General features: G+C 43.4%; 1 protein-coding gene across 1 annotated transcript in view; it reads left to right on the top strand.

The window, feature by feature from the left end:
- The window catches only part of ADAMTS12 (ADAM metallopeptidase with thrombospondin type 1 motif 12), a 4,001,072-nt gene that overhangs the window by 51,636 nt on the left and 3,922,587 nt on the right, over window positions 1-26,849 (top strand). The window contains exon 2 of the mRNA XM_069627090.1: window positions 25,453-25,814. Coding sequence (XP_069483191.1) covers window positions 25,453-25,814 — 362 coding nt within the window. The remainder of the gene's footprint in view (window positions 1-25,452; window positions 25,815-26,849) is intronic.

The following is a 26,849-nucleotide window of genomic DNA, read 5'->3' as shown; positions in this document are numbered from 1 at the left end:
ATGCAGGAGCCTAGGCCCAAGTTCAGAGGATAGCTAGGTGACCAGTGCGAGGAGTAGTCGGGATATCAGCAGGGGAAAGGAAGAGAAAAACAGGAGAGAAGAGGAAGGTCTTGACTTGCTTCCGGAACCGGAGGTAGTTCTGCTCATGTTTGAAAGAGGCACAGAGGCTGTTCCAGAGGGAGGCCCCAGCCGAAGATCGAGATCTGCCCCAACTCTCTACTTGGAAAAGCAGCTGAACCTCAGAGAGTTGGAGGTGGATGAGCAGAGAGCTTGAGAAGCGAGATTTTTAGGAAGAGAGAGTTGGAGGCATTGCAGTTTCAGGCCCTAGAAAGCCTTGTTGACGATATAGAGTGTCTTGAACTTGATCCTTGCCGCCACTGGGAGCCAATGAAGAGAATTCAGAACTGGAGAGATACGATCCCTGCGCTTGAGGCCAAGGATAAATCTTGCAGTCCTGCTCTGGATAAGTTGAAGAGGTTGGAGAGAAGAAGGAGATAGCTTTAGAAAGAGGCTGTTGCGGTAGTCCAGCCTAGAGAGTACCAGGAAGAATACCTCTGAGGAGGTGCAGCTGATAGTTTGTTAGACGTCAGAGATGTGAGGAGAGAAGGAGAGGGTGGAGTCAAAGATGGCCCCAAGGTTCTTAGCCTCACAGGTAGAAGCAGGAAGAGGGCCCAGAGTGGTTGGCCAGAGAGAGAGAGGAAATGAGGGAGCTGGTGTTCTGATAAGGAGGATCTCAGTCCTACTGGTATTAACCCATTCTTGAATTGTGGTCAGACAATCTAAATGAGAGAAGGAGAAGAGGCCGCTGAGCGGAGCCTGAAGGAGATCTGTATGTCATCCACATGACACTGAAAGTTGGAGTACAAGGAAGCAATGCAGTGGGCAGGAGGTGCCAGGTATTGGTTGAACAGCCAGGGAGAGAGGTTACCCTGTGGTACACCACAAGTAGAGAGAGAGATAGAGGAGAGGAAATACCCCAGTTGGACCTGAAAGGGTAGGTCACTGAGAAAGGAGGTCAGCCAGGCCAGGGCCTGATCAGTGATAACCCGGTTATCATGGAGGCGACTGATCAGGATTGCCTGGTTGACCGTATCAAAGGTAGAAGAAAGATCGGAGAGAATGAGGACAGAAGAAAGGTTAGAATTAAGGTTGGAGAGCAGGTCATCACGGGTGTTCAGGAGAGCAGTTTCCATGCTTCTGGCATCTCTGAAGCCAGACTGGTGGTCGTGGAGACAACCAACAGATACAGTGTGCAGATTAAGTTGCAGATTAAGTTGGGAGATGGCCAGCTTTTTCCAGAGTTTGCCCAGGAAAGCAGTGATGGAGATTGGGCATTAGTTATCCGGAGAGGAAGGACTTGTTGAGGAGTTTGTTAGCAGGGAGTGCTCAAGGAGTGCTTAAGGGGAGGGGAAGGTTCCAGTGACAAAGGAGTGATTGCAGAAATTGACCAAGGATGGAGCAAGGGTGTCAATGTGGTCCTTGATCTGGGTGAGCGGGGGAGAACCTGTTTTGACGAGACATTCATAGATCAGACTTGTCTAGAAACACTGTAGCTTCCGTCCCTATGGCCCTCTAGCCAGTAGTTGAAATGTATGAAAAGAAGTAGTGGAACTATGTTCCCTGCTGACATGCCCCACTCCCCTCAAACCGCTTTGCCATACCCCCAAACAAACTTGCTTGCTATTTAAGAGAAGGTTCAGTGCAGTGCGCTGAAATGCAACTTTCACCTTCTTCCTACACTTATTTTAAAATGAAATCATTCCGGAATGGTTTCTTTAAAACATTTTTTTAAAGTACAGGAACGGTAAAAGTTAATAAAAAGTAGAGGAGTGCCGCTCCCAACCGCTCCCACTCCCGCTCCGAAACACTTGTGTACGAGCGCGATAGAAATAAAATATCAATCAATCAATCAATCAATCACCCACTTCGACCACTGCCTCTAGCATCCCATGAATTGCAAACCGGCCTAGTAAGGAATTATGGCATATTATAGGGGATTAAGGTATAACATATGGTAGCAGTTTGCCTTCCATGCCATTTCCGGAAAGATGGTTTCAGAGCTCTTGAACCGGTCGGTATTGAGTTATCCCTGAACTATTTCGTCCAGGTCTAACTTTGATTGAGCTGCATGGGCATATGCAGTCTCTGATTTCGTTTCTGGTATTCTGCATACGTCATCTTCACAAGCTACATTTTGCATGAGTCATCCACACAGAATGTATGCTGAACGAGTCCTCCACACTAATTCCCTTCTGATGAGTCATCTCCATGAACTAGATGCGACAAACAAGGACCTGGCGCGCACCTGCCCGGTCATATGCTAGTTTTCAATGCAACAAGGAGAATGGCACAGCTTTTATTAGAAATAATGTTTCTGTTGAAAACATACCTGTGTGGATTTACGGTAAAGGATCGTTCTTTCACTTTGGTCCTACTGCCCGTCAAAAAGCAAGCATGCCTTGGACGCCATTCATCACGTGACCTCGCCAGGCGTTCTTTATTTAAATCATTGTACATTCAATTCAACGCACGTGTTAAGACCCGTGCAGTTTGGGTTCAAAATATGGTTTGCCTTTTAAGTCTATAGTACTGACCTTTGATGTAATACGTTGATTGGGCCCTGGCTGGTTGACCTCTGCCCCAGCCCTGAACTCCTGGCTTGCCCCAGGGTTCAGTTAATTACTTGGAAACAGTCCACACCTCAAGTAGGGACAATTTAATTAACTTGGGCAACGTGTGTGAACGAAGAGCTGGAGTATTCACCAAGGACTGACTCGCAATTAAGAGGGCGTTGTTGCGATACTTTTTAAACGTTGCCCTGAAGTAAACCTTCTGGATGTATGTGTGGCAGCTGCCAGCAGGAGATGAAATGTTAACTAAAGAAAAGGAAGCGAGACATGGGTGCGAACTACATGGACAATGTCCAGTACTGTACATGTAGACTGTACTCGGGGGTCTCAACATTCACATGCGCGCAAGGATCAAGCTTGAGAGGTGATTCTGCTGAGAGCTGTGTCAAAGAGGTACATGAAAGCTGTCCAGACATGTGCCTTATAATTTAATGGTAGACTGGTTGAAAGCTTGCTGCATAGATTGCTTTGAGCATGGGACTCGGCCAAACCCGCATAACCTTGAAGGGCCTCTATGCACACACGCATACTAGCACCTCAGAACTTTCCCATACTTCAGACTTCGGTCTGTCACAGACGTTCAACCTACAACACGGTGGGACCATACCCATGGTGAAAGGCTCTACACTAATGACGAAATGACAAAAGTGTATTGTGAGAATCCCTGTGTAATCACGGTTTTTAACAAGTTATATATTCATTGAAAAAAGCTTTAGTTAAGACAGAGTTAAATTGATCCCCTTACTCTCCCAGCAAAACCCAGGAAATTCGACGAGTGTCAGTGTCAGAAGTGACAACATTCTTAACTCTTAGTCCCTGCATGTATGTCCCCGGTGATGTCATGTTGTAGCTCCTTGTTGATCCCTGCTGTTAACGCATGTATGTGTTCATGGGCTGGTCCCTGGGGGGCCCCAGAGTTAGGATTGTTATCACTCCCTACTCCCGCGCCTTATATCTTGAGTTTTGTTACAGTGAAACAGATCATTTTAACTCCCTCTTAACTAAAGACTTTTTCCTCAATTTCAAGGGGTGTGTTGTGCTATATGCACTTTTTCTTCAGCCGCTACCACTGTCCATGTTGCACCAATTAGTGAAAAGAACTTGTGACCCGGGCCTATGCAATCCCTAGTTAAGCACCTGTTCCTAGCTCACCCTGAAAACGCAGCAAGGGTGGCTATGGTGTCCCCTGCTTACACACTCGGGGGCCAGCATCCACTAGCTTTCGATGGAACCCAGGCCCTCTGGCCACCCTGATGCCCGTTTCCATGGTCAAAAAGGGCACCTCATCACAACTAAGTGTATACAAGGTTGTTTGGAAAACGCCTAAGTATATATCAAGTTTAGAATGCAACGGCAAAGGGGAACTAAGGGTTGGTCTGTAACCACTAGGTGCATTCAAGAGTTGGGCTATAACCACATATGTGTATGCCAAGGTTAGTCTGCAACTGCACAAGACTATTGTAAGGTTGAACTATTGTTTCTCTCTCTCACTTATCCGTTGTTGTCTAGTCAGCCCGTTACTTCAGATGAGTAATCAACGGATATCACTTGGCAGAATACTGCACTATTTCAAGTTTCCATATGTGAAGAAGATCCGGCCTCGTCTGGAATCCAAATGACTAAATTAAAACCTTAGTGGGTTTATATATTTTCTCTTACCGTTGTGTGCTTGGCAGAATCAGTGACATCAATGTTCCAGCTGCTCGACTTCCCTCGTACAGTGCTGATTGGCTGAAGCACAGCTTATCAACTCAGCTTGCTCTGAAGTGTACCCCATTCAGGTATGTCTCGTGCCAAAGTACAACCTTCAATTAAGGTTAGCATGTGTGTGGGCAGTGACCTCCCATGACACATATTAATGTCTTTGTTCACTGTTAGCATGTGGCCACTTGCCATTCTTGTCACCTCCCAACACCTTTACTGGTAATGCTGTAGTGCAATGCACCTTTTCAAGTTCACTTTTGACTAAGAAAGAGGCTACCATACCTATTCCATTGAGAATTTATCACACATTAGAAAAGTAAAATAATCCACATATTCTGTTTTATTGGAAGTAGAATGTGGCACTGCTTGTTAAGCTAGCATTCTGCGTCTATGAGCAAGGACCCAAGCATCCTCAGACATCTGCCACTTCACATTCTACTGTAAACCTGCCTTCTATCCCCTGAATGTCCTACTACCATTGTTTCTGCTTCTAGGCACAACAAACTTGGCTTGCCATGTTTAGCTCCATTCTCCCACTGTATGGCTGTCTTGCAATTACTCTCGTTACCTCTTGTATTCATGTAGTGAGGATTCATGTGTTTCCACCAGAAACATATACATAAGCAGTCAACATGCAGCTGGGCAATCCTGAATCAGTTGCCCTAAAATCTAGGGAGAGAGAGAAAGAGATGGCTGCTGGACGATGGTGATGGAAGAATGTTACAGAGACCAGGGACAGGGCAACGGCACACGACCAACATGATAGTGAGTATGTATAGTATGGCAGGGAGCAGAGAGGTCAGCGAGGAGGAGTTATGAGACAGTGAGGGTGAGTGCAGAGGAGGATCAGTGGGAGCAAGAGGGTGAGTAACCAGTGATAGACAGGTACTGAGGAGGAAGACTATTGGTAGCTTTTTAGACTTTGATAAGGAATTTGAAAAGGGACCGGTAGTACATGGAGGGCCAGCCAGCATGTTGACGGTATGTCACGTAGGGTAAGGTTGGTAGGTTGTAGATCATGCATGTTGAGGACTTTGTCTAGAGGGAGGAGTAGAGAGGAATGCCGAGGAGTAGGCTTGAGCAGTAGTCAAGATTGCTAAGTAGTGTTGTGTCTTGACTGTCGTGTAGCCGAAGAGTCCTCTGTCCACAAGTGCCGCTCAGAGAGAATCAAAGTCACTCTCTGTACAGCCTTTGAGGCCACAAGTGGGAGATGTTCTTCCGGAACTGCGGTACTCGTGGAACCCCGAACCACTGTAAAGGAAACACTGGTTAAGTGTCAAGCCAAAACAGAATCAACAACCAATCAATAAGTAAGTGGAACGGTCTTACCAAAAGGCGTCTGTGGAGTAGCGGTTGTACCTATGGGGAAGGTTCCGAGACTCAGCAAGGCTGTTCTCTCAGTATGTAGCGATCCCAGCAACGTTGCAAGTGCCAGGCCCACCTGATGCCAGAATCCGCACAAGAAGGAACGTAGTGGGAGTCAGTGAAGCAGTCTGTGGTCGTAACAATGATCCAAAAGCAAGTACCAAAGCCAAGGGTTATCCGCTGCCAGTCCGTGAAACAAATCCGAGGTCAAGATCCAAAAAGGTGAGACAAAAGGTACATAGCGCCGTACAGGAATCCAAAGAAACAGCTGTGAAGCACCGAAGCACCACAACACAGCCGTTTAAATACTGGCGCTGCTATTTCCTCTCGGTCACATGACCCACGAGCGCATCACGTGAGTGTAGTCCAGAAACACGTGAGTGGGAGGCGACGGTAATGTGACGCGGAAGAAGCCGGTCTAGCAACCGCCACGAAGACGCCAAAGGGGTAGACGTCTCAGCGGGCAAACAGCATGCCGACCCAAGCTTTGTGGCAATCGGCGCCGTGGCAACTGGGGAGAAGAGAGAACCTGTGAGTGCGAGGGCGAGGGGTGTTCGGGGCACGGGGATGAGGAATGGGACCCCCAGAGGGACGAGTGGAGTGCGTGACAAGTAGTAGCAAGGGTCAAGATTTAAGTTTTTATAGAATGGTTAGTAAGAAAAGATTGAATTTTCTGAATGTTTAGGAAATTAATATAAGCAGCATAGGCAGTGGTAGTGATGAGCCTTGGCCGAGAGAGCAAGAAGGTCCAGCAGGAAGATGATAGGAGATAGGCAGGTGGGGGGTGGCATTGGGAGCTGGGAGAAAGATGAGTTCTGTTTTTGAAGAGATCAGCATGGGACAGCAGAGAGTTATCCAGAGATGAATTACAGTGAAATATTTAGTAATCCGTTCTGAGATGGCTGGGGTGAAGGAGAGAAAGGAGAAGCAATAAGGTGATAGTGAAAGCCAAATGACAAGATACACCTTCCTAGGGGAGGAGTATAGAGGGTGAAGAGTAGAGGTCCAGGGACTGATCGTTGGATGAGGAGGACGGGGGAGTGATTGTCTCAAAGGTTTGCAAAATCCATGATATTTTGAAGGATCAACCTTCCAGGTAGAAGGAGAATCAGTTGCGAGCAGATTTGCAAAACCCAAAGTCTATAAAGTGATGAGGAGATAGGTGTGGTGTACATTGTGGAAAGCAGCAGAGTGGTCCAAAAGGATGGGTATAGAAGATAGTTTAGAGTGGTGAGCATCGAAGAGTAAGTAGAGAGGCATTCATGAGTGCAGGCTTGATGGAGTGTTTACTACAGAAGCCAGATTGAAGTAGATCTCATAGGCCATTATCCTCAAGGTACTGACTGATCTGGTTGAAGAACAACCACTCAAGAAACGTTTGAACAATGTGTAAGGAGGGAAACTGGGTAATAGTTTGCTGGGACATTTGGATCAGCGAAGGGGGTCTCTATGGGGCTAAAACAGTAGCAGACTTGAAGGAGACAGGGCAGTAAAGCAGGGAGAGAGCAGTTAAAGAGCTCAGAGAGATAAGTGATGCGGGTGGGTTGCTGCCTGACCCATACATATTTACCAGTGCCTTATTTCCCAGTACCACCAGGGGATTACAACCCCAGCGGACGGAAAGTTAGGCACCGGCAAATTGTAAGTCCCCATTCCCTATGGGACTCTGTGGGAATGGGGACTAGGAAAGCACCGGCACCATTTTTAACGGTGCCAGTGCTTCAGTGAAAACTCTGTGGGTGGTGCCGTCCCACCCGGCATGTCAGACCTGCCAGGCGGGAGTCCACCCACCCGGCAGAGTTGTAATGGGACGGTCTGGAAACCACACTGCCGGTAAGTTAACCGGCACCATTGGTTCCAGACCGGCACACTTATAATGAGGCCCTATGTGTCTTTGAATATTTGGGGAGTAAAAGAATTAAACGTTTGGCAGAGTAAGACCTACATTTGGCAGAGTAAGACCTGCAATTCGATGCGTAAAAATGTGGACGTTTGTCAATTTATTTGAAAGTAAAAATACTTCAACGGTGAACATTTTGTGAGAAAATCACTTCCACGGCCAAACCAATTGAAGACCATTTTTGGGTAAGAAGGTAGGTAAGATTCCACTGCATTCTGTTTTTAATGTCTACAAAGAAGACACGTAGCACTTGGATTTGCAAACGTCCCAATCTGGCCGACGGGGGAGAATGGAACAACTGCAGAACACATTAGAGGAAAATAAAAGTACAATCTGTGTTCTTCAGAATATTTCTGAGGCTCCACATCTGGGCGTTTTATTTTAAACACTGTTTAGTCTGAAACACTTGTGTACGAGCGCGATAGAAATAAAATACCAATCAATCAATCAATCAAAAGTCTATGAAAGTGTTTGACTGTCTGACTCCCATGTTTTGGAAGTTTGCTGCTATTCAGTGCTTTGACATGTTTCTAAAGTAGAAGCCTTTTGCATGCAAAAAAGTACATGTAGTGTCCAGCAAGGGCCACTTGTGGGTATTTCCTTCGTACTTAGGGAATCTATGGGTTGTTCCTATAGACTTCAGGAACTTGTTTTGGACCAATCTTGACTGTTATCAAATCTTGAATAAAAGTTGATCACCCTTAATGATTATTCCATGTATGTTACTTTGCCTTTACTTAGTATTGTAACTCCATTCTGAAGTCCCATAACACATGCACACTACTGCCATTCTGCAATATATATATTTGATATGATTGATGTGGTTCCAGAGTATCCATAGATAAAGTATTTTAGGTCTGCCAGCACTTTTTTGACTGTCTTCCCACTAGTCTTTATTTTTTACAGGCATTCCTATGGAATAGCTGCAAATATTTCGAATTGCACACCTTCCTACTTGCTTTGTTGTCCGTATTTAGTTGTGTTGGAATGTTTTAGTCCATAAGTAGATGATGTGGGCTTGTCATCTAAATTGGTATGTCTTTTGTACTGGTGGGAGTGTCACCAGCCAATCAGGAGGTCAAGAATGTGGTCATGAATCTGTGATCTCACCTTACCATTGGCACCTTCCATTAGGTCCACCATTTTCTTTTTTGCTGCTCCCCCAGGTCATTGCCTATTTTTCTCCAGCCTCTCCCCAGCATATCTGCAACCCACAAGCGGCTCCCAAGGAAATAGAAAATACACATTTTTTTTTAATGGGAAATTGTGCACATGAAATATTTTCAGAGACCATATCCCATAAAAAATGTACTTTTAAGTTATTCACACTGTGGAGGGAGAACCATAGTGTGAATAGGAATTACCCACATGTTCAGAGCATATCCATGACCCCTACTCTTAGACTCTGGCTGGGGGGCCTTTCTCAGCCCTGTGTTCCCCCAAACACCAGGGTGATCACTTTATTCGCACTCGAATAAGAGGACCTGGACAATGAGGTTGCAACGAATACAGGCAGAATTCACCATTAACTGCCCTTTTTTGGTCCTGGTCACCTGTGCATCTTCTCAGAATGCGCACAGTGGTCGGTGTTCCTTTTTGGCAATGGGAACTGTACTATCTCTATAGACTGATGCCAAGGAGATCTGGTAAACATGGCTCTAAATTGCGAGAATTACTCCACGATGGGTCCTGCCGCTGAGGGGTCTTTTATTTGGAGACACATTTGGAAAGGAACTTAGCAGGATTGTTAATATGTGCACTGCATTGGATAAGTCAGGTGTCTATATGAAGGGTATTCTACTAGAGATCCTTGCTAGACCATACATCTGGTCGATTCCAGTCCAAATACAACCGGTCCAATGGCAGAGGAGAGATTGGATATTGGTACTCCTGTTCACGGGTATAGCTGCTTCCCAAAAAACTGTTGGACCGCAACAGCCAGAGATAGTAGACCGCTGGCCATCTCGCCATTCCAACAGGTGCAAGGTCTTTCCTTAATCGTTCTATTGGTGAAAAGTGATCACAACTTGGAATTCATATCAAAAGATGCCTGAGTTTTGCAGACTGCCCAAGGTTTGAACCAGGAATTGTCCAATGACCCAATTCAGCTGAAACTCTCCAAAAACACATACATATTTCTGAGCAGGAGAGTTGGCTGCTATAGAGGGAGGTGGCAGACCTCATTCTCCAGAGAGTGATTGTGCAGTCGACTGTCCACCCCAGGTTTTGTTAGCAGTTTTTTCCTAGTCTGCTGGAAAGGAAAACTGAGCACTGTCACACAACTGAGGTACTTTAATAACTGTGAAGTCTAACATCACTTCAAGATTGAGGGGATCCATATGCTGCAGAAAGGCCAAGGGCTGCCCCACCTCGTTCTAAAATATGCCTACACGATGGTGCCAATATTCAGCCCATGAATGACACTTTCTCCAGTCTTATGGGTTAACCAAATATGAGAACTCTCTACTCGACCTTTTGTATTTTCTTAAGCACCATGGTGATTTACCAAGCTCATGAAGCCATGGTGATTTCCCTCGGAGCTTGAGGGGTACGCATTGTTATTTATTTATAAAACATGATTTTTAGATCTAGGATGTAAACGTCTTTTGTCACACAGGTGATGGATGGAGGCCTCATTCAGATCCTTTTGTTTCTCATTAATTCGGAGAAGTCAGAACTAGTCATTCCACCCGGGGAGGGGTGTTTAGCCAATTAGTTGGCTGAAACAGAATACACATTCTTTGCACGCTGCTTCCAGCTACCCAAGGCATTTCCACGGGTGGTGCCATTCTTTTTAGGGCAGCCTCTCCTAGTGGCCTCCCCACGCCATGTCGCTCCCAAAACAATCCTTCTCCCTTCGCCGTCCCCCCCCTACCTGCAAACTTCCCTGCTGGACTAAAGCGTTGTGCTCCTTTCCTGGTGCTCCTCCTGTATCTCGGCCACCATAGAAATGGAAAAGGGACTTAGTGCCTTTTAATTATTTTTTTACCCTGGAGATTGCGCAAATGATGCCAATCTCCCAAGGGATAAATAAACCATTCGAACCCCAGTGAAATTCATGGGTGTAAAAGGCTTTTACCCCCACTGTGGGGGGCGGACATGGCCGTTACCAGCCCATAGCCCTTGCCGAGGCCCTTGCGGCAGCGGGCCGTTAAAAGCCACCCCAAACTATGAGGATGAAAGCCATATTCTCAGTCTCTTGATTTCAATGCTTTCAGATGGACCCAGTGTGTGCCACCTTGCAACTGCTGGGCCGAAACGTGCAGGGCATAAAAAGTGAAACTCACATGATCATGGCGCGCTTTTACAGAGTAGATCTTCCATGGACACTTGCAATACTGGACCTTCCATAGGCTGAATATTTTTCATCTATAGAGGGGTCTCTCCTACAAACAACCTTCTACCTCTAGATCAGGATTCATTGAGAGAACTGCACTTGTGATTAGAGCATGTGGAGGTGTGGGCAGGTTGCACCATTTTCACCACTATATTGCACATCACTATCAAATCAGATGCCGCTGGTCTGCAGTGCTGAACTTTGCTGTGGGCGAGACTCAACTTTTTGGAGGGGCTTGCCTCTTGTATGGTTTTCTTCATACTGTTCTTGAGTCCCGGGACTGTGGTTGATCAAATATAGAATGCACTTGATTCAAAGAGAAATCATGAGCACTGGACATGAGGACATAGGTCTAGCCTTGAAAGAAATTTGCAGCCATGGTCAAGTGTTTCTGAGGTACATCTGCAAATATTCCCCATGGTGCTGCGTGTTGTAGTTGTTTTGCTGCTGAAAGCTTAAGCAAAGTAAGTGAAGCATATTACTTGGCAGTGTCTCAAATAGAACTCCCATATAGTAACAAATAATGGGAATTACTAATATACTGTACTTAAATCCTCAAGTATCAACATACTATATATCAAATGAGACTACAAAGTCTGAAAGTTGTGAAAGTATTGCACTGTTATTGAAACATTGCTTTTTCAAGAGCGCCATTCTGGGATGAATATGATTTTCGTTACTATCCACATGGTCTTCATGAGCAACACATGCATTGTTTTGGTGTATTTGCTGTCTCTATGGCCCATGTATGGTTTGAAAGGGCATGCTTTTTAAAATTTCTGTTGGGTTTGTTGGTTTCGTTTTGTATAAAGTGCAGAGATGTGCTTGTTTGCTAAAAATTCAGCCATTAGGCTACTTTTCTGACTGAAGAATTGAGTGTAGTTAAATCGTTAAATTCCTCTTTTCATTAAACCTTCCGATTTGTATTGGTAGGTGAATAGCTAAGGGTGGCATATTTCCGGATTACAGAAGAGAGGGTTTCTCTGATGAATGGTTGCTGCAGTATTATGGAAAAGATCATAAACGTCTTAATTTTGTTTTATAGTCTTAAAATTAGAGGGTTTATAAATTTCAGTTAGTTAAATAATTGCTCCATTTGGGCTGGAAGGTTGCTTCTATTTTTATAGTGTATACGTCTTTATTTTACATACACATACATGGTAACCATTAATACATCTACATGTTGACATAGTTGATAAACCTCACTTACTTGGCATGATCGAATAGCCCCTTAAATTCACATTTCAACATTCCTATTGACCAGTGAATCTGTTTTTCTGTTCTGCGTGGGGTTCAGTGCCTGATGGGATGCTGAGCAGTGACGTAGGCATGCACCCGTTCATATTTATTTATTTATTCGAATTTGTAAAGCGCACAAACAGCCCGCAGACATTGAGGCATATATTGAGATATGAGGACCCTTCGTTAATGGCTCAGTTGGACTCCCCAGAGGAAGAGACTTTTTGAGATGCTTTCAACATTGGTGAATCTTTGGTGAATCTTCACAAACGTTTACCAAAAAACCGACCTGTCCCTTAATTATTTTTGCACCATGTCATGAGGTTCCGGCGGGGGGGGAATGGAGAGGAAAATGGGCAATGTTATAGGGGTGGACAAAACTTACCTTCTCAATGCAATTTCATATGAGCCAATTGTTGGCCTAAAACTGCTGGATGGTGGCGTATCAAAGATTCATCAGTGTCCAAGCTGGTCTGGCAGGATCGCGGTTGAAAGCACCAGATGGAAATGTTTGAGGGCGAGAATACCAAAGATTGTTTTTCCAAAATAACCTTCGGTCTTGAACATTTCCGACTTGGCACCCACCCATACCCTCACACCCCTACTTACCTTGCTACCGACTTACTGTGTCCCTGCAATGCCTGTTCTGTTTCACTTCCGTGATTGGGAACCAGCGCCGCAGGGTCCATTCCCTTTTTTTTTAGAGACCGGCTGTGGGGTACAGCCACGCAGCCTCGCCAACAAATGGGGGATTTGGTTGAACTTTACAGGCGTTTGGTATTTTCGAATGGCCGAAATTCAGCCAAATCTCCCATTCAGACTATTGAACTCAGCCTTTTTAGGTGATTCCGGTCTCTCCCGCACTCGTTTTGTGTTTGTGCAAAAATCTGTTTTGAACTTTGTTTTAAATCTAGCAAATAGTGGTTAAAATCCTGTTAGTGATCGCAAGGTTACCTTGAATTCTCCATGGACTGACAGGGCCATTTCTTTGCCAGCATTCCTTCTATTCCTCTTTTCATTAAACCTTCCGATTTGTAGTGGTAGGTGAATAGCTAAGGGTGGCATATTTCCGGATTACAGAAGAGAGGGTTTCTTTGATGAATGGTTGCTGCAGTATTATGGAAAAGATCATAAACGTCTTAATTTTGTTTTATAGTCTTAAAATTAGAGGGTTTATAAATTTCAGTTAGTTAAATAATTGCTCCATTTGGGCTGGAAGGTTGCTTCTATTTTTATAGTGTATACGTCTTTATTTTACATACACATACATGGTAACCATTAATACATCTACATGTTGACATAGTTGATAAACCTCACTTACTTGGCATGATCGAATAGCCCCTTAAATTCACATTTCAACATTCCTATTGACCAGTGAATTTTGCCATGTTACATGGGCGACTGGTGAACTTCCAGAGTAAGCATTTCTCGAGTTCAGAGTGTGAGCAAACCCACTGGTGCTAGAAATATTCAAGTGTTTAAACCATTAGGAATATAAAACACTTTAATGCATTTTATTCTGCTGGGATCCCAAACTGTGTCCCTGCAGGGCAGTGGGGCAGCTTTCAGAGTCCCATGGGGGTTGGTGGCCTGCCCTCTTTCGAATGGTACTATCTTCTGTGAATCTCATACATTGTTGGACAGATCATCAAAGTGTGAAAGTGACATCTCAAACCACCCAAACTTCAGTTGGTTCAAGCTTTCCTTGAACTGGTTCACCCAAGATTATTCACAATGACATTAGCACTAATGTGTATATTTCATGGTTCTGCTTCTTTGCACCTAAACAAAGTTATGCTCCAACAAACTCTGTTAGCTCATTACTGCACACACTAATTGCAAACCGTAATCTATACTGCTGAACACAATTTGGCTAACTAATTACAGCATGTATACAGGGGACGTGATACTTGTAAGCTAACCCACCATTGCTTTAACAACTGGAGTATCATTGTAACATTCCTGGCAAAAGACTGCAGATGCCAAATGAACTGAGCAGAGGGAACAATAATAAACCATCAACTGCAAGGCCCTAATACGCTCTAGAAAAATGTAACACTGGTCAAGTACCTTTATTTGGACCCAGTCTGCTCAGCAGAGAGCCTGCTCCACGGATTGAAAGGGCATAAGGGAAAACTCTAACCTGTATCCCAACCCACCATTTGATGCAGCGCTACAATAAAGTCGCTTTAGATTACTGAATGACTCGTTTGCTGTAGTAAGATGGGTTCCAGTGACTGGTGATTCCCACAAACCCAAATTTGTGCTATGAGGAGAAGGTGTACAGAGAATCTCCCAGAGTTCCTTCTCACTGGCCTACCTCTTGTGTCTTCTAGAAACCAGGATAGATAATGTTAGGGTAGAAGAGAAGAGATTGCATACTGCTGCACTCAGTACACATATTCCTTAGTGGTTGGGAGACACTCGCACCTTCTGAACATTGATACCACTCTATAACACTCCGTACTGCGCACCCAAACCATCAAAAGATTGGAGTCAAAGCCAGCCTGCAAATAGAAGAAGTTTAAGCAGTCATTCTCCAGCCAAGCACCCAGAAGAATTATATCCAGGTAGAGCCTCAAAATCCACATACCATTCTCCAGTTCTTCAAAACACTAAAGGGGTGGCTTGTTTCAAAAATACCCACCGAAGGAATACAAATCCCTCTCCCCCTACACCAATAGTACTGTGTTATTGCATGCAATGCCAAGCATAATCCTGTTGTAAAGCGCTCCGCTGCTCTTCAGCTAGGTTCGCGCTCTAAGCAATACAAATTAAATAAACTCTGAGCACAGTAGAACCAATCTTAAATTTTACAGACCTGTTGATATCCACTATTGGAAATACAGTAGAATGACCACCCAATATCTCACATTTGAGGGGCCCGCAGACCATCCTTCTCCAATTGTTTAGTTCAGAAATGCTTACCATTACAGTCAGAGGCAGTGATATGCTGAACTGTGCAAACACTACATTTGCCTGACTGAAAAATGGCAGCCTCTGTCAGAACAATCAGTACAGGGAACGAATTACAAAGAGGGGGGTCTGACAGTCAAAATCTATTTATTGTAATAAGAAGAAATGAAACACCGGATTTATATGAGTAAAACACAGCGCAGGAGTTCCAATTACTAAGCAAGGGAGGATCTGAGATGGAGGGGAGCCAATCCCAGAGATTATACACTAATCCAAGTAATTCAAAGCCTTATTTGGCAGGCCACCACCCTCTCACCCATTGAAGATGGGAAGCCCTGCTCCATTATAGTCTACACAAGTAAGGTCTTAGCAAGACTCCAGGTTCTTGTGCTGAGCACCAACTCCATGAATGCCTGCTCCATGCTTACATAAACCTTCAATAAATGAATACTTAAGTAAGGTATGCTTGGACTATGCTCCTAAAAATGAAAGATCAATAATCTGTGGTTGCAGGTTTAAAGGATACATGTATGCAAATTAAAATCCTGAAATGAGTTGACTCTGCGGACGTATACGTTCAGGAACATACTCTTACCAGTGATGGATTATTTTCTATAGCCAGTGTGGGAAAACCGAATAGCGTGGTAGAAACTCTAGGGGCATGTATTGCCTGGTCTCCTTTTCTCTTTCTCACCAGGTGGAAGTACATTTGAATACTGAGTCCACATAAGCCTCTAGTAAAGCATATTTGCACCTCATTTATCTTGGTGATCAATTGCTATAGATTCCGGCGAGGGAATTGAACAAAAATGTCGCCCTCATTTGTGCGCCCCCACAGTTACTGCGACTTTGGGGGCGCACAAAACGAGGGTGACATTTACTGCGCCCAAGCAGAGCATGGGTTGCGGGGTTGTCCCCCTCTCTGATTGGGTGCCGTAACAGGAGTCGTGGGTTGCAGGGCGTCCCCCGCATACCATTTTGGTAAGCGGGGACACAAAAGAAGAAAATAAAGAAAAGCACCCTGCAGCGTTAACTCTAACCCACGTTAGTGGGAATACTCTCGAGGAAGATACATTTTGAGTCAGTTCTTCCCCATTATGTATGAGTCCAGCATTTGCGTTTTAGTGATTTGTACTCTCCTAACACTGTTTTTCCCATAGTGACACAGATAACCCCATTTGATGTATCCAAGGTTTTAAATGCTTTATGAGCACTAAAATCAGGGAAAAGCTTGGACACTAACTTTGCAAAATGAACCTCTTTGTTGCCAATAAAGGTATTTGGGATCCCTTCCTTATTCGGGTATCGAATGCCCATTGACAATTATCCGATTCCCATAGATTTCGAAGAAAGCGGATATATTTTATGTACACAAGAAAGGGAATATGTTTAACACCCAGTAATTATAGGTCAATTTGGTCTTTGGGCAAACCCTTTGAAATATTCGGGGGTTGTCCTAGGCAGACTCTAAGATGGGTGGATAGCATTGACATAGTATCTATATCCCAACTTGGCTTCAGGGCAGACCCAGGAACAGACATGCGCTCATAAACTTCTATTTGTTGGCAGCCGGATCCACATTTGCGTTTTTAGAACATATCTATGAACCACTAATCTAATGGATTTTGCAGAAGCATTGGAATCTGTTAATAGGACCAAATGATCTACGGCCTTGGTGGAAATCAGGGTGCCAGTGGACCTGTTACGATTTATCTTCTATCTACATGCAGACAGCAGTGCTGATGTCATATTCGTCAGAGGAGTAGACTCTCTGTTTGAAGTTGTGAGGGGGGGGTGCACCTGCTCCCCGCCTGTTTAACCTATTCACAAACTAAATAAATCAGACACAGTAGGACACATCAACTGACGTCACACAAATAAGTGGACAGATATTAATTTATTTTTGTATTTATTGCAGCGCTAGTTACAGGAAAGGCAAGTCAGGCAAGGTACAAGGGCAATAGGTTTGGCATGGTTCAAAGCTTAGCAAAACAGGTATTGAGTTTCTTTTTTGAAGGAGAGGTAGTAAATTGTTCCAGAGGGTGGCTGCACAGTCATGGTAGCTGGAACCCCCTGCTTTTTTTCTGGTGGACCTTAGGTACAGTGAGGCGGTGGCTGTTCGAGGAGAATAGGGATCTGGCAGGAGAGTATTTGTTCAGTGTTTGGGCCAGGTCATTCGAGAGGCAGTGCTGTGAGATGGAGAAGACTTTGAATTTGATCCAATACCAATAGTAGTGTATACTGATGAAAGTGTGCTCTTAGCTAAGACTGCAAATGATGTGCAAAAACTCCTCAGCACGTACACAACCGGTATGAATGATAGGGGCCAGTCTGTCAAACCAAGGAAGCCCGCAGTAATAGTATTTGGTCTACAGCAAGGCAACAAACATTTCATGCAGGAGGAGTGAGTATTGAAAATGTTGAAGCCTAAAATTGCCTTTTGCATCCGTTTCACTAAAAACAAATAACTTGGCAACAAACCTCAAGTTGAGAAACATACCATAAGAAAGGCTTAAGCCATTGGTCGAATTTTAAACTTTGACGAGCATAAGGGCACAACTCTTTGAGATGATGTTGCACACGTATGAAGCTAAGGTTTAGTCAGTTACCCTCTGCAGCATGGGTGTCTGGGGCCATCAGAGTGTGAGCGACTGCCGGAAGGTCCACAATATATTTTTTTGGACTGCACTCCCTAACTCAGCCCCGATGTCTGCTGCACATAATGAGGCTGGCCTTTTGTGATGCTGGAAATGCATTGGAGGGACACGACCTCCATGTCCTTGTCCTGTACTCCCTTATCATGTGTGCTCTGTGTTGATTTCTGCACAGGCATCCATGTGGGACTCCTGGCAGTGCAGCTCTTCCTCGTTTTTGGTTGTGGTGAACAGAGACCCTTGGACAACCCTGTACCCCTAGTGTATTTTTTTGGGCACCTGTGTGTGGCCCACGGAGCAGGGTATGGGCTGGTGGCAGCTCCATGCTGAATTTGACAGGTACTCTAAGTATCTTGCATTTTGGGATACCCAGGCCCTGCCATAGGAATCAGTGGATTCCTGATAGGAGACAAGATGGCCCCTGTGGCCTCTTGGTTTCTATTACCTGTTACCTTGTTTTCCCAAAGTCATGGGAAGCCCTGACTCTGTCCCTTCCTCTGACTGGCTGTTGGGTGGAGCCTTCCAGTAGCTGTATGTTGCGGGTACACCCTTGGGGTGGGACCTGGGTGAATGGAGTGTGTGACCAATATGCATTCCATGTTATGGGTGTCTGGTATCTGAGTGTGTGACACAAAGAATGAGACAGCGCTGCCAGAAACTGACATGAATGCAGTGTGGTGTGTTGAAAGGCTGGGTGCTTGCCCCAATCCACATTTCTTGTTATGGGTGTCTGGGTGGAAGTGAATGGCTTGAATGCACTGTGAGCCTGATTGACTGCCTGCCTGCATGAATGCCCTTCTGACTGATTGGCTGACTGAGTTTGGCTCAGCAGTGTGAATGAGGGACAGATGTTTTTATGTACCTGGGGCCCTCTCACTTCCCAAATTGTTCACAAGATGAAGTTGAAATTTGAAGCTGCTTATCCTTGAAGCCCAGCTGGAAGAAGAAGAATTGCTGCTGCTTCCGTTCGACCTGATCCAAAAGCTGTCAAGTGTGTTGAGGACTGATCCGAGAGAAGACCTGTCTAGGAGACCTCTCCCCGAGCTACGAGGGACATCATGCAAAATCTGATCTTTATCGAGGCTCCCTGGAAGCCAGTCTCAAAAGACTGCCGACCGGAGATGTGGTCTGCTGAGAAATCTGAAGTAAAGCACCCGGACATCAACTCCGTCGAAGTCCATTGCCGTCAACCGGGATTCAGAGGATTTCCATAACCACTGGAAGCCAGTAGAGTTGTGTTGCCCAGAAGTGGGTCAGCTTGATGCTGTGCTGCTTGACGACCGGAGCTGCAGCGCTCCACCTTTGCCTATGAACATTAAATGAAGGGCTCCCTTGATGTCCCAGCGGAGAAAGTCCAGGTCGTCGATGACTGAGGAGAATCCGCTGTTGTGTTTCCCACCACCCAAAGTCCACAAAGAAGCCGATTAGTGAAGATCCAAAGTCCGACCATGGTTGAGTCCTTATCGCCGAAGCTGACATCCAATGCGGACACTCGACACCCCACTGCCGGTCCTACATTCTTCATCGAGTCTTGTTTGTGGCACCAAACTCTTTGCATTGAGGTGCACCGCACATCTCACCTTCCCAGGATGTCCTCGAACGATTGTCGACAAGCACATCGAAGATCGAAGCTGCAGTCTCAATGCCAATGTTCACATTTGTTGGAGGAATCGTGACGCCCTGTGGCTCCTGCTTTAAAGGGATTCCACCCTTGAGGGACCTGTTGACTAACCGTCATAGCAACTCTGCTAACTTAGGTACATTGAACATTTTTAACCAGTAAACAAGAAGTTTAAACATAAATGTCCTGAGATTGTTAATACTCTTTATTACAGGTTGCCCAGGTGGGGGGGATCCTCACACAGAACTGTGCCTTGGTAAAGGTGGAAAACATTCTACCATTGTTTAACTTAACTTGTCTTCGTTCCTATGATCTATGCTGATACACATTACTGTTTGATTTGTATGCCATTAGAAACTATCAGCAGTTGGTGCATTTTAAAGGAGTCAATAGCTAAGTGTGGTAACACGTAGACATTGTATATATTTGCCATATTAGATTTGCCAAAGTACGAAGTGTGTTATTAATTGATGTATATACCTTAAACCTTATTTTTATATAATTAACTGTGTTAGCACATAACCTAGTGTGTGGACGTTCCTTCATGGTGGGCTTAGGGACTACACTGTACTTAAGAACCAGCCTGCATCACCTCCTGAGAGTTTAAACCTTGGTTGCTCGCCCATAGCTATCATATAGAGAACCTTGGCTGGGGTGCTCTGTGTTTCTACTCTGCCATATAGAGGGCAGGAGTACAGATAACTCCCCTCCAGTATTTACACCAGTGCTACCTGAAGTAATAGATTAAGCTTGCACAGGTGCCACTCTTTCTAAGAACTGTAATAGTAGTATCTCAGAACGATGCCAAAAATATGTTTAAAATCCTGGGAAATGCTAACTCGGGCGCGTGCTGGATAATGCTAGACAATCTACGACACCCCCTCTCCCAGGCTCAGTTTAACCCAGACACAGAGCCAGATTGGGTGAGTTTTTATTCGAACATCAATTCTCCAATTCATACAGAGCTTTTCTCTTCCTAGATCGTGGATGATATTGATTGGTCTATACATTTTTAATGGGAGGATATCTTCAATTACTTTAAAAGGCAAAAAGATCTAGAGCCCCTGGGCCCAATGGGCTGTCCAATGTTACACTGAAAGACAATCCTGCTCTTTGGTGTGGGCATATTATACTGGGTTTTTTATATTTTCTCTATTACTTGATCTATGTCCCCTCTTGAAAAGCTTTGGTCATCATTATGATCTATTAAAAGGGGGATCATTGCTCACCCAATAAGTATAGACCAATTGCTTTGCTCAACGTCCTCGGCAAGGTTTTCTGCATGATAATAGATGAAAATGTCAGAGAATGGTTGAGTAGAATGATATCTTAAATTGTTTCCAATCAGGCTTCATTAAAGGTTTTGGAACTGTGATTAATAGATTCTTGTTAAATATCCTTAAGGCAATTTATGTGGCTAAAGGTGTTAGTTTATTTGTCTGTTATCTGGACTTTTCGATGGCATTCGATAGCATGAATAATCCTCTGCTTTGGTTAAAGCTGCTAAACTGGGCATGTCCTCGTTGATTGCCATCATTAGGGAACTTTGCAGTGACTCTACAACATAAATTAGATTGAAGTCTGAAGGTCAGCTCTCAACCTCTATTAAGAGGCATTGTGGGTTAAAGCAAGGCTGCATCCTTGCACCTATGCTTTTTAATCTTTTCTTCCCCGATATAGGTATAGCACTGGCAATGGCACATGATTTATCCCCTAACCTCGGACAATTTGCAGTCAATTGTCCGCTATATGCAGAAAATCTTATATTATTTGATCAACCTCAGTTGGGCTTGCAGAGCCAAATGAATGCATTCTTTACTTATGCACAGAGAATAACTTGAAGATTAATATAAATAAAACCAAAATGATGATGATCCGTCCAACAAACATAGGGTATAATCATGCAAATGGACTTAAGAAAATGAACCACTGGAGATAGTGTCGGAATTTGCCTATTTGTTTTTTTTTAAATATTGAACCCCTTGGCTTGTCTGCGGTAGATCGATTTTCAAAGCAAAAATTCAACACTGATTAACCAAGCTAAATTGATTAATCAGCGCTACAGAACATTTTCTGCTTTGCCTCTAATAAAAATTCTTAAAGCTAAACTTGTTCTGGTGTTGACATACAGGGTGGAAATCTCGCTTATATGGCCTAAAATGAAGTGGCACTCTTTTGAAAGCGTATTTTGGAAACATTGCTTAGGCCTGCCTTTTGGCACTCCAATCCTACTTTTTTGTGTTTTGAACTGGGCCTGCTTTCGCTGTATGCAGTAGAGACCTGGAAAGCCCTGTTGCTCCTACAAAGGTTATATACAGCACCAGATAAATCGCTTCAACACATAATTAAGAGGGTCTTAGACAATCTATGCGTGGATGCATTAAGTGCTTGGCATGATATTTGTCTGGAAATTCTAGAGCAAGTGGGTGCTTCTTTAAATCTGCTTCAAGAGAATCCTGGTGAGGTAAAGAAAAAGATATGGGAAATGGATTGGGTACAAACAATCAATGAGTGCCACCAGATTTCACAGCAGCATTATATTATTTTAGAAGGCAAACCTTTATTCAAACTTCTGCAATATTTATTGAAATTCCCTAATGCTGGCTGGAGAAGACTCTTTTAAAAAGTCTGACTTTATCTTCTCCCTTCCTATGAAATTATTGGCGCTAGGAATGGTATCCCACGTCAAGAAAGGTTCTATCATTTCTGCAAATCTAGGGTATTGTAATCTTTATTCCATTTGGTCATGGAGTGTTCAGCCTTAGAATAGTTGCAATTGAAATATCTCAGCAAATTCAATCAGGCCTTTAAGTCGACTTCTCTGAGAATGCTTTCAATAAATATGCTTGAGGGTTCTCAAAGATCATGTAAATTAAATCTGATAAGATGTTTTAATTGTTTTTGAGCATGAGACTGAGCTAACCTATGTATGTTTTAAATGTTGGTAAGTTCTAATTGTTAGATCTGTCTATCGACCTAAAATGATTAACTGAGGATGTGTCCTTGCTTTCTCCTTTTCCTCCCTTTCCCTGATTTATATAGATAACCATTTGGGAACTGATTGTACTAGATAGATCAATGTTTTAATTCTTTTTAGTATGCTTTATTGATATACGATTTTCGGCTATATTGTGGCATGCTTGTGTAAATTCGTTTTAGAATTTAATAATGGCAAGAAATGTTTTATATTCCATTAGGTTTTAACTACATTTATATGAAGTATTTAAATGACTTTATTTAAAATATGTTTGATTGGCTGTTTTCTATTTTATTTCAATTGGTTGTTAAGATGCTTTTTTTTAAATTGATTTGTGGAAAGTTCAAGATATGAACTAAAGTGGAAAAAAATAAAATAGAAATTACATGGTTGCGCTACATACACAAGAAATTACACAAAGTGTAAGTTTCTTCTTCTACTGCCCAGTTCTGCAGGATTGCACTCTGGCAAGGGTGTAGAAACCTAGGTTTTTTGTTTTTTATTAACAATGACATTTCTGCGGTTAATTCTATCTCAGCAAGAGTGGCCTGCTAACCAGGCCCCCATCCATGCTAAAAACACAGTGTACACATGTGCCCTGCTGACTCAGTACTCTGATCTGCAGCACCTGGTCTCCAATGGCAAAGAGCAGATCCAGGGGTCACAGGTGCCCATTTCACATCTGCACTGATAGCCAAGTTACTGCAGCACAGGGGTTGCATGCAAGGCATGCACCCCTGTTCCCAAAACCATACACCTACGGCAGTTACTATCCTGGTGGCAGTTGTAAACTTTAAATCCTAAGGTACGGCGGCTAGTATATCCCATAATTATCCAAGCAACATAAATCTGATATTGCGCATATGTCAGCTCTGCTCATCTGTGGAAGGTTTAAAGACATCCTGGCCCTGTCAAGTCACAGGGCACAAGACTGGCCCTGTCAAGTTACAGGGCACAAGACTGGATAGGAAGCCTTTCCATTTGATTATTTTTGGGGTCAAGTGACACCTCTCTCCAGTGAGCAAGACACCCAGCAGGAGCTGGCCTGTGAAACAGGAATCAAAAGGCACACCCATGCCAAAATGACAAGCCTTACACATGGGTGCTGCATACCAAAAGGGCCATACATTCTATTGATGAGGGAAGGGGCAGAGTTGGTGTAAACAGTGAGATCTCAGACCAGCTGGGGGAAGATTCCACCATCTTGTTTTCTCTCTCTATCTTTTCCTTCTTGCCCCATTCTTTTTCTTTAACACAAAGTGCTTTGGGTATGATGTCAGAAGGCAAAGTCTACTTGTTCCATGCGCAGGGACTGGACCCCTAAAGAAGGCGACCTTTAAGGGTCCAATCACTTGTGGGCTTTTAGCTTTAAAAGAAGGGGTCTCCCATTCCTTGTCTGATTTGCTTTGCAACAATCACTTGAGAAGAAACTCAGTTAACATCTGTCATAAGAATTCACTTTTCAAAGCCCTCCACCAGTGAAGTGAAGAATGAGTGTGTAAGGCAGAGGTGAGCTATAAATAATTTTATCCTCAGGACCCACCTGTGCTGCCTTTGGCTTGATCCGGCTCAATATCAAGCTGCTGTTTGGTCGAACACACACTGGAACATCAGGATTACAACTTCAAACCATCACCAACCTTTGACTTGAACCACTGGAGAATCATGCATATACACTACCCATTGCTTACCACAAATCCCAAGCTGACTTGAGTCAAAACCAATCCTGGTGAGACTCCCGATGTGCATTGCCGAACACTGCACACGAGCCACTCTGAGCTATCACATTTAAACTTGCTCGACACCAGCTTGCTGATTTTGCCAACTGTCGAGCTGAGCTCCACTTGCTTGCAGAACAGCTTGAAGCATGTTGAATCACAAGTAAGTTACTATTGACTCAAAACTGCCCTCTGGTCCATTTTGGACCCTAGCGACTGGTTAGGTCACTTATGCACCTTTTTTACCCAAAGAATATCTTTTCTTAAGAACATTGTGGTTTTTGAATTGCCTTTGACCTATGTATTCTACCCAGAGCACTGCATCTCTCTTTGCATGCTATCTGTTCTTTTCTAAGAGGTCGGTTTTGTACAGTGTTTTTCTATTTGCTTGTTCTTGCCGAAGGTGTCTTTAATTATTGAATACATATATTTGTATACAACCTTGATTGGATATTCCCTTTAATTTTGTCTGTCATACATTGCTGTGTCAGTTGCGATTGAATCACATTCACACCCCTCTTGAGAGGTGTAGCTTTTCTTCGGTCCAGTTACCACAAGAACTGTTTATTTTGGACCTTTATGATAGGGATTAATGTTGGTTTGTGCAAGTGTGTGAGCTGAGTAAATGCTTTCACTTGATACTATAAACTGTACTGCTGAAGAGCAGGAGTCATTTTGTCACACCAGTGTTTGCAACTGAAGAAATCTTCCATTTCAAAGATACTTAGCGATATTGGAAACCTCATAAAAGAACATGAATTGAGAAAATCCCTCAATCAAGTACATTTAACAAATTCTAGTCCTACTAGGCCACAACCGTATCTCATACACAATATATTCCTAAAAGATCAATGTAAAATTACAGAAATTCAATTTAATTGCCTTAATCCTTAAGCCAAGAAGACCCGATAACAGCATTCAGCCCTTTCTGTCAGTTCTCATGGGAAAGTTCCTTTCACACACTGTTCTTCTGTAAGAAATATATGCTTCTCTGATGCAATACATTACAATGCTTCTACTTTGGAGGAGCAGAAATATTCGGTGGAGTAGTCTGGTAGATATTTTCTTTTTATGCACCATTGTTACAACACCATCTTGGGAATTAACAACGTTTTTAACCAATGCAATGTACACGAGGAACAGCTTGCCTTTTATTTTTAGCCATATTAAGTGTTTGATCAAACATTAACTTGGATATCCATAGTGTTTTTTTGTAAATCAACTATCTTTATTGTACTTTATTTGCATGTGGTACAAAGTCACACATAAATAATGCCTTTATGCACTAAGTTTTCATTGATGGAATATATCCGAAATAAATGTATTATTTATTTGAAAACAAATACTGAACTTTGGACCATGCTAACGTCTTTCCCGGTGCTTTTTTTTAGAGAATTTTATCAATACTTTACAAAAATACGAGGTGGTTGATCCTGTGGAAGTAGATGCAGGTGGACAGGTTCTTTCATTCAGTCCACATCATCGTTCAGCAAACACCAGGCCAAAAAGGGACCTCCGTGCAAAGGAACCATTTGCATACTATAGAATCAAACTTAAGGAGGAGACCTTACTCTTAAATCTGACGGTCAATCAAAGATTCCTGTCGGATAACTATATTCTGGAGAAGAGACGGGGCAACCACAGCGGAGCAAAGATCAAGTCTCACGACAAAGCCTCCTGCCACTTCCTTGGTACCGTGCTTCAGCGGGGTGCTGCCCAAGGACCTGCCGCAATCAGCACCTGCAATGGACTGGTAAGAGGAATGAACTGATTTCCTTTTGAAACAAGAGGTGGTTTGTGACAACAAGCTCTGCTATGAAGTTTTGACGAAGAGGGAAACAGGAGGTTTCCAAAAATGTTGAAATGTTGGCTTGCATGAATCATCTGGTGTTTTAAATACAACCACAATTATATCACTGCTCCAAACACAGTGTACACAATTGAAAGGTATCCCAAAAAGAGCAAGCTCTTATGCAGTTGTCAGCTGAAGAGTCGTTTCGTTGTTGATTGTAGCAGTAGTCGTATTTGAGTGGAACGATGCAAGAGATTTTTTGCTGAGGCGTTTTAGTAAGAATTTTTATTGGTAGGAATTGCATCTGCTTTTCCTTTTTCTTTTTGAAGGAGTATTTTAAGGGCATTTGTGTTCACGTCAAACTGTTTAGATTGTTAATTGTCTGGCTCCATCTCTGATTACCATTAAGGATTGTTCACTATATTCAACGCTTGTGTTATTGGTTTAGATCCAATGATATCTAAGCATGTAACTGTCCTATATTTGCTCCAGAAATGACAAAATGGCATTGCTAATATGATTATATATTCTGGTTTGCTTGAGGGAAGGAGCCACTGCTTGGGGTGTTCCTGTTGCAATAAGATAGTTAGGGGCAAATATTTTACACATCCAAGTGCAGGCTCTAAAATTGCATTGAAATAATGTTTACCTGACCATGTTATGTTATCTATCTTTTGAAATGTCCAAGAGATGAGCTCCATGTGCGAGAAACTAGCAGGCCGCTCAAAGACTATTTAATTAACATAGAAGTGATACCCAAAACCGAAATGTATAGGCTCCATTGACACAGCATCACCGCACCGGAAATGATCCTAATGTATCGCAAGTACGCAACGTTGCTTCATTTTGCACCGCCTGCCCCACATAATGATCATTAAATAAAAAACATTGTTATAGAGGGAATACTTTCATAATGTATTTGGTTTTTCACTTTGCAATGTTTCTATCCCTGAAAATGATTGTAAATAGTTCATGGACTTATTTTAAACAATATAT

This window comes from Ambystoma mexicanum, chromosome 6p, assembly GCF_040938575.1.
Source record: "Ambystoma mexicanum isolate Mex_15411 chromosome 6p, UKY_AmexF1_1, whole genome shotgun sequence".
Taxonomy (NCBI): Eukaryota; Metazoa; Chordata; class Amphibia; order Caudata; family Ambystomatidae; genus Ambystoma; species Ambystoma mexicanum.
This window is presented reverse-complemented; position numbering and strand designations above follow the sequence as displayed.